Here is a 9,334-nt window from a genome sequence, read left to right as displayed (position 1 = left end):
ATATATAGTATATATAGTGATGGCTATCGTCGGTGGCTCTCTCGATGTGTTGTAACGCTGCTGCACGCGAAAGCGCGAACAAGTTTATTTTTTTTTTCTTTTTCTTTTTTCTATATTCGTGTTGTGCTTCTCGATCGATGGCTTAAGTGTATAATCGAACTATACGCTCACCGACCTGCGATACTTCATCCCTCTCGCGAACGATCCCTCATTCTAGAGTATTTTATGTAGACCATGATTGTTACGTGATGCTTGTATTAAGACGTGAAAGTAGATGAATTAAGAAGAATGTCTTTTCTCTTTCTGTTGTCGAATCGCAGATTTTCCGTTTATGATTTTCGACACGATCTTTACGAAATAATAAAAAAGGAAAAAAAATTTTGTACGAAAATTTTCCTCGGAGAAAAGAGAGGATATATAGATTCTCGGAAAATTAAATTCCTTTCGTTATCATAAAGACTACTGAAAGTTGTCAATCACTTCATGACTCGAAGGTTATCGATATCTTATCGCACGTGTCGTATTTACAGATTGCATATCTAGAAAACAAAGCCTTTCCTTAAAACACCTTTTCTATAAAATTGATATACCATCGGTACGATTAATCGAGAGTATTTTCTCCGTAAATCGTGCCGCTTTTATTTTAGACGAAAACTCGATAGGGAGGGATATTGTGTACAAAAGTGAATCTCGGTACGAGACGACCTCGTTTAATATTAAGTGGACGGCATGAATATGAGGGCTCTGCCTTGACGTGTGGATCGATAACTAGGTTTCCGTACATTAAGCGTCGCAAACCGCCTTGTTTAGAATCGCATTCGCGTTCGAAACGGGAGAAAACCAAGGGATAAACCATATAATACATCTCACATTATTATCGAAATCCATTAGTAATATTAATCCGTGTCTTTTCTATTATATATGATGAGATTGATAATATCTACCATTCTTGATAGGACCGAGGGTCGCGGGCTATCGCGGAAACACATTATCGAGTCCGTGCAAGCTTCGCTCGTCAGGCTGCAACTGTCGTACATCGACATTGTCATGATCCACAAAGTCGATCCAATGTGTCCGATGGAAGGTAACTTTCCACCTTCTTAATATTCTCTTGCCAGTAATACTCAAAGATTCGAATCCTTCCTCGTCCATTCCTTCGTTCAAACACTCGCGGCACAAAACTCACTGCACAAAGTGTCGTACTTTATGAGATATACTGTAATAAACTTTGATATATTTGAAGACTTTTCTGTCTCAACGTAACATTTAATTTGAATAGGGAAGAAACATTGTTGCTATTTATATTATAGAGAAGCAAAGAGAGAAAATTATCTGATATCGCGTAAAAGTTAACATTATAGATATATTAAAGAGAAAAGATTGAATAATATCGCGTATGATATCAAAAAATATTGCTCTTGTGTCTTTATTTAGACTTATTACATTTTTATTATTTTTAACGATTTGTTTCAATATCTTTTCAAAAGATAATCTAAAGAAAAATTAATGCATTTATAATCGATTACTGTTATACATAATTGATGATTTATAATATTATTAATATTATTGATATTTCGTTAATTTAAATGTAAAGACCTGAAAACATTTGGTTCCTCATCAATATATTTTGATAATAATCTGCTTAAAGGCAGTTCTCTCCATAAAGAAATCATTTCGTAATAAATTCCGCTTTTCATGGATAAAGGTAAAATGATTTCTCGTCAAAGTTAACTGCAAGCTGAAAATAAAGTTGAAATCTTCAAGCTTTAAAAAGAGATCGTTAATTTACTATAATAAATTGATTTGAAAATTCTAAATATTTTTTCATATTTATAAAACACGAGTCCGTTGGATAGTGTTATGCAATGCAATTACTACAAAATAAAAAAAAAAAAATGACTATAATTAATAAAAATCTGATAAAATTTTTTCAATTCCCATATATTGCATAACGCAATTCAATTTCACAGAAAACATGAGAAAATCTTTTCAGTCCATATATACAAGAAACTTGAAAAGGATTAAATAAAGTTATACGAGGAAAAAGATCTCCGTTATACTGACGATTTGATGTTTGGCAGTTGCACTTTGCCGTAATAGTTACCGTATGCTTTTTCTATACTCAGTACTCTTCTAGTGAAAATGGAAAGTTATTGTCGTAAAAGTGTATATGTACCTCGTATGTATTTATATTTTCTTTTTATCGATATGTGTATAAATTTCCTCCTGTGTTTATGTATCGCGTTAATGTATGATGCTTCAATATCGTGCGAACAAAAATGTATGCAAGTGAAAACTATTCTGGCTACTATTTTACCTTTATCCCCCCACACGCTTTAAAACACATTTCTCTGCTTTCTCTCTCTTTCCGATAGATATATATATACATATTTTATTTCTCTCTCACACGGTAGAAGAAAAATATTCTTGTTTAAACAAAAAGAGATAGAGATTTACGTATTGATTTTGCATTCGGTTCACACCGATCATTCCGACAATTTTTCCACGCGACGAAGAAACCCCTCCTCGTCTCGTCTCTTGTATCTCACGTATTCGCGTGATCTCATTTCAGAGATCGTTCGCGCTATGAATTACGTTATAAGCAAGGGTTGGGTAATGTACTGGGGTACGTCGCGATGGACATCCGTGGAGATTATGGAAGCTTACACCAACTGTCGGCAGTTCAATTGTGTGACGCCGATCGTCGAGCAAGCGGAATACCATCTGTTTCACAGAGAGAAACCTGAGCTCTATATGCCAGAATTATATAACAAAATTGGTAATTCATTCAAAATAATTGGTTAAAATTGGTGATATCACGAGCGAAGAGATTTTTTTTTTTCACAATCCATCTTCTCTCGACGACTTCTTCGACGAAGTAAACACTCATTTTTTACAGGCGTTGGTTTAATGGCATGGTCCACCGTCACCATTGGAATGGTCTCTTCAAAGCCGGAAGATTGTGGAGTATCGTTCCTCTCGAGATCCTCTTATAAAGTAAGTATGTATATATATATACTTTGTAGAAAATAATCCGATAAAAACGTCTCTCAAGAGTCTCGCACAATTGTCGCTCAGAGAGTGAATACTAGGTGCATTGTTACTCTTGATATTCGGAGTATCTTTTTTCCCGATATATAAGCCGTTGAAAATGACGGATTGTTATTTCTCGTGTATATAGAGATGCGTATCGCAACTATAAATAATCTTTATGATTTCAGAACAAATACTCTTCGTTTAGTTGGACGGAGGATGAAACTCAATCTTTGTACAAGGAGGTATGATTTCTCGTCGCAAATAATATATTTATAGAAATAATGTGCACCATATATGCGTGTTAAATAATCGAAAACATAATAGTAAAAGCACCATCTTTCGCTCGTGTTTATTTTGAAGCTTACATATTTACCGAGATCAATGATATCACAAAAAGCTAAATTAGAGATAACGTACAATTTTATTATCCCATTAAATAAATATTCAAGATACATAATTCTAAAAAAAATGTATACATATATCTAATGATACGGAGTACGAGATATTATTTACGACTCGTTCTTCAATTAATTTCGTAATTTGACGCAGGAGTACGCGTGGAAAGATAAATCCGCCGACGATGAGACTCGGAAATATTCGGATAAATTGCGGGACGTGTGCGCTTTGGCCGAGAGACTGGGATGTTCTTTCGGACAATTGGCCATTGCGTGGTCCTTAAAGAATGAAAGTGTTCAGTGCCTTCTGCTCGGTGCATCCAATATAGATCAATTGTACGAGAGTCTCCAAAGCTTACAGGTAATAAAGCTGTTCGAAAGATTGTCTTTCGAAAGGCTGTTTAAACGCACAATTTAAACGACATGATGTAAGATTAATGTCGAAATAATACTCTTCTTATCATCGTCAGATATCACGTAACACCTTAAAGTCGTGTATAAATTGCGCCGCTTGTCGGTGTTTCAACTGATTTCTCATTGCTTTGTAGACAAGAATTTAATGCTTAATTAATCGCACGTTTTCTTTATCAAAGTCTAGTCTAGTCTAATAAGAACAAAGCTGTCTATATTTGAAATTAATTAAATCAATAATCATTAATTTCCCTTATTTAGAACTGCAATTAAACCGTAATTAGGGATATTGTTAAGGATATCGTACATAATAATTTTCGACATGAAACTAATTAAGGATCGAAAGTGCAGATTAAGAAAAAAGAAAAAAAAAGTAGCGGCGAATATGTGATTTTTTTCAGCTTATCCCAAAATTGAACGCTAGTATAATGAGCGAACTCGAGAGGATTCTTGACAACAAACCGTCCCGACCGCCGATGATATCCACCCTGGCGCTTAGATGACAATCGATGTGCCCCCACGGCAGCGGTGGGGGCTCCGTCGAGGATGCGGGTAGCCCGAAGAGCGAGGGCGGCAACAGTCAGGATCAGGAGCAGACCAAGGAGGTGAATAACAAGATGCCGTTCTGCGAGATACAGTGAGATGCGCGGACGGCAATCTCGCTGCCCTAGGTATTGTCAAAGCCCGCAAGGACCGACAATGGACGAATATGATCCATCCACGCGTCTCTCGTCCAAATCCACGCTTTCACCCCTTCGGTCGCGGCGTAGATCGAGATTGTACATACGACACACACGAGTCGATGACAATACTTACTTAATTACGAGAACAACATCCGGGAACTTACCGCGACACGGGGAGACACACCAGTCGGGTTACTTCTTCACGCACGATATTTATATCTGCTCTCTCGCGTACGTCATTTCGTGGACTATATGTAGATATGTAGATGAGGATATATAGACGCGATGTCGCGCACGCGGGATCTTCCCCCCGTCTTATAACGGAATCGCATGTCGCGCTTTTTGAAAGCATTTTCAGAGAAATGGGTAGGCTTATTCCACATAAGTCTCTCTGTAAGTCTCTCTCTCTCTCTCTTTCTCTCTCTTTCTCTTTCTCTCTCTTCCTCGGCCGAAGGATTTATCGTCGAGGTTTCCATTCGCGATTCCAAGTGTTCATTATTCTTAGCGTTAATGATCCCGTTTGCTATTCATCGTAGTGAATGACCAGGAATTTGGGGTGTCTCCACGAGTGTTCAGCGAAATAGATTCGTTCTGCCACTCACTGGTCGAATAAAGGCGATTTGCGAGCGATATAGCACGTCGATTATCATCTAAAAATTACGTTATAGATTGTAAGAATTTATCAAGAATGAATACTATCAGTAACGCTGGGCGTTCTAAATACTCTAGCCAGTATTTTCATCTCTAATACGTCGCACATTACTTTGTTAATCCGGCGATCCAATATATATTTCTTTCGTTAAAACTGTCGCGCTTCATTTTCCGCCAATTTCTTTCTTTTTATTTATTTATCTATTTTTATTTTCTAATTATCTCGTATTTTTGGGAGACGCGAAATAAGCAGTGCGCAAATTTTTCATAAAACAGAAAATATATAGTATTACTACGAACTTATCCCTCGTATAAAAAATACTTGAGAAATTGAGTTCTTTTTTTCGCGGATGAATGGAAAGACAGAAAGTAAGTTGAGACAAAAAAGAAGGAAAATCGGCGATATAATGAAAAAAATAAATATAAATAAATCAATAATTAAAATGAGCGAAAAATTGACCGGTAGAAAAACGAATTTTTTTTATTCAAAATCTCTAGTCCTTTAATTCCATTCACCCATCAGGCTTGGATGTAATAAATTTCTTAACGGTTACATTTTACATTTATAATATTTTCGCACAAATGTTTCCTAAAATGTGCACGTTTGCCATGCACTAATTAATTCGCAAACTCAGTTAAACTGATGTAAACTAACACGATAGACTTACAAGGAATCTTTGAAAAGCCGGACACATAGTATGTGCCCAAAAGATCTATAGATATCAATAGATATCGTTTCTATAAAAGAGAGACGTTTATTTGTTTATCGCCCATACAAGAACTGCACAAAAAAATACAGCACTCTCAAGAAGGATCATTTATCTTGAGGAGAGACTTGCGAGATTCATGTAGTGATCTCTACAACAACATCTATATGCAAAATATTGAGAATGCTTCTGAGAAACGTATCTTTTTCTTGATTTATCTCGCGATTTCTTTAAACCAAAATGTGACATAAAGGGTCATGATGAGCATCTTTATTATAATAAGCGCCGTTTTTTCAGTCCATTCAAACATTGCTCAAATATAACAGATTGTGAGAGAATTTCCCGCTAAAGACGTATGTCTCATATTTAAAATATATATAAAAAAATATCGCGCATTATATACACATTCTTCGAATTAAAATCTGCAGTCGATTTTTTAATCAAATTTCGATGAAATCCATTCTTCAAAATTATGCGTATGCTGATATCTTACAAAGTATAGATACATATACATATAAGCAGGTACACGCGAGAGACATAAAAATATTACATATAATCTTCTTCGAACCAAAACACACTGACGTGCGTTCGTTTTATATGATTATTTCTTTTGAACTTTTCTCACAAATGTGCGATATACGCATTATCATACTTTACATCCGCGCGCGTGATGTAAGTCAAACTCATTTTTACGTGTATGTATGAATGCATGTGTGTGCACGCGCGGGGATTTTCTTCGCACTTTGTATAAATACCATTGACATTCCACTTAATCTTGTCAAGCCAATTATCGATGATAAATGCGAGAAAGCCTCTTGGAAATGATGTGGCATGCGCTCAGAGAGAAGGGGGAATAATAATGGAAGCTGCCAGTACGCTTTTATCGCGCGCAATATGATCTCTTCGATTCAGAACTTTTATCCGAAACGTTATATATATATATATAAATACAGCGAGAAATGATCTAGCGTAAATATTTGGAAATGATAGAGGGGAAATATCGCGAGCGAATATAATAGTACACTCGCGTCATGTATTGCAAATCGAAATAAAACGATCTCACCCAGAGGGATTATAATTGTCATCGAGAGATTCGTGGATCATTCGTTTTTTTTTTTTTTTTTTTTTTGTACATTTCCGAATATTTGCGACGTAAAAATGCCAACGGCGCGATCTACTCTTGTTACCGACGATCGAGAGAATTATCGATGGAAGCTGTTAGAGAGATAAAGAAACGTGATATTGACTGAAGTTCAAGTTAACTTCAGCGCTGAAAATAGCGAGAGATTGATGAGAGATCGTCTACCGGTGTCGCTCCGGCAAAAATAAAATAGCGACACGGCAAACAAGTGAAATTGACAATGCTTTATTTAGTCATGAGTATAATTTTATAATATGCCATCAGTTCTTTGCGCGTGACGAGCTTCTGCTTTACAATTGCTATTAGATAATTAATTCATCCTAACAAATGCTTCAGAAGAGGAAGGGATATATTTCCGGAGAACAGTCTTAATTTGTCATTTTACCACGCTATGTTTCGTTGTCCCATGCTATATTATCTCGCTTATAATATTATATTAGTATCTTAGATCGAGTCAGATCGAATAAATTTATTCTTAAAATCAAATTAGACAAAGAGGTTTCCTATAATATAATTATTTGAAAGATATATATATGCTTAATTGTTTATCATATTTCAATACATAACAAATCTATGTTTTAATGTTTGTGCAGTTTTTATACTTTAGGTTTTTTTGTATGTACCTTAATAAAGATGAATATATTACTGCAATAGAGATGTCACAGTATCAATATTATAAATTTTGAACACGTTAAAAGCAGACTGCACGATAATCCATATAAGATATTTTAAAGTCAAGGCGATCCCGCAAAGACCAGTTTTCACCATATATATAGCTTTTAGCAATTATATTAATATTAATAATTTTTATTTAATTTTTACATATTGTCCATAAAGGACAAGCGTTATATGTCAACGATCGACCATAATTAATATAAAAAAGATATATCTATAATATATAAAGTTTTTAATAATTTTTTTCCTAAAATATCGATTTTTACATACTCTCTCTCTCTCTCTCTCTCTCTTAACTTTTTTTCTAAAATATATGATTTATTCCAAAATAAGAGAATTACTTAAAAGTAAGAGAGACGCAACGTCACCGCGGCCTATCGCGTACACCTGCCTTTACCGCCTACTTACTTATCGCCTGTTTACTCTTGTAAATAGGTACATAGATCTCGCTGACATATAAGCAAACCCATCGTATCTTTATGCGAGGTACGGCAAGGTACGGCAAGGTCGCAAAGCCATAATAGAAAGCAATATCCGAGAGTCCAACAAAATAAGAAATATTTCTGACACGCAGAGTCCTTTCCTAATCGAATAAAAAAAGAACTAACGAACGTCGTCATGATATTTTATTGTCCGATCGTTTCCACGATTTTAAGAGCACGAAGAGCGCTTGATTCAGTCTCGTAACACATGGGCAACAGCAATGGGAGAAGACGAATCGTCGTCTGTTTTGAAAGTGATGCCCATCGCTAAGGGGATATCCTAACGATCATTGGGCATATCCGCGTACGGTCACTGATGACATCCTGGATGATTAAAGGGGACCAATGGTACGATGGGCATCTTGCTATCATTGCAGATCCCGGGGGATCATTGCTGTAATAATTGGCATGTACCTAGTGTCACTGAATATGTCATTACTGATGGTTTGGCACATTTGTCAATCATGTAATGAAATATTTTTAATGAAGAGAGAAAGATTTATATTACAGGGAGAAAGTAGAGATAAAAAATGTGGTACGAGATCGTATCTGGATGAAATTGTGAGTTTATATACACTGATCATTGCGAATCGCATCACATATAATACACGCATACAAAGCACATAGTAATTTATATGTAAAATGGATATATAAAAAGAGGATTAAACTATTTCTCAAACAGGTTTACGGTACATTGCGGTATAAAAAAAGAAATCAGTGCGCTTATACTTGGATGTGACATCGATCGCTTCGTGCTCGTAGAATGCGGAAAAAGAATCGACGTCAGAGAGAAATGTCATGCCGTCCGCTTGTAAATATATAATATAGCCAATTTATACTATAATATATCAAGTTTGAGATGGGCACAGTAATTTTATGATATCGGGATCTACATCTTGTTTGCAATTTTTAGAACGGTATTCCTCTTCGAAGTTACGTATTTTTTGGCAAAAGTTTCTTTACGAAATAATAAAATAAATTATAACCAGATCTCCGTCTATAAATGCGCGTATAACTTTGAACAATGCAAAAATATAAACGGATCGCTGGATCGATTGGCCCATCTCAAAAATAGATACTTCAACAACACTTTTGCGTCTTCATGATTTACAGCATTATATAACACATCTAGTATATAAATTATATATATATA

The 9,334-nt window shown here is 35.4% G+C and overlaps 1 protein-coding gene across 3 annotated transcripts in view; it reads left to right on the top strand.

Annotated features, from left to right (window-relative positions):
• Window positions 1-7,919, top strand: part of LOC115244450 (voltage-gated potassium channel subunit beta-2) — a 21,995-nt gene extending 14,076 nt beyond the window's left edge. For all 3 annotated transcript variants that reach the window (XM_029822093.1, XM_029822092.1, XM_029822091.1), the window contains exons 4-9: window positions 957-1,084; window positions 2,573-2,779; window positions 2,900-2,997; window positions 3,222-3,278; window positions 3,586-3,792; window positions 4,244-7,919. In XM_029822093.1, the coding sequence (XP_029677953.1) occupies window positions 957-1,084; window positions 2,573-2,779; window positions 2,900-2,997; window positions 3,222-3,278; window positions 3,586-3,792; window positions 4,244-4,345 (799 nt within the window). In that variant the 3' untranslated portion in view covers window positions 4,346-7,919. The remainder of the gene's footprint in view (window positions 1-956; window positions 1,085-2,572; window positions 2,780-2,899; window positions 2,998-3,221; window positions 3,279-3,585; window positions 3,793-4,243) is intronic.
• The last annotated feature ends 1,415 nt before the right edge of the window (window positions 7,920-9,334 follow it).

The sequence above is a fragment of the Formica exsecta genome, unplaced genomic scaffold (assembly GCF_003651465.1).
Source record: "Formica exsecta isolate Colony F162 unplaced genomic scaffold, ASM365146v1 scaffold82, whole genome shotgun sequence".
Taxonomy (NCBI): domain Eukaryota; kingdom Metazoa; phylum Arthropoda; class Insecta; order Hymenoptera; family Formicidae; genus Formica; species Formica exsecta.
The sequence above is the reverse complement of the archived record's forward strand: the minus strand, read 5'-3'. Positions and strand labels throughout refer to the sequence as shown.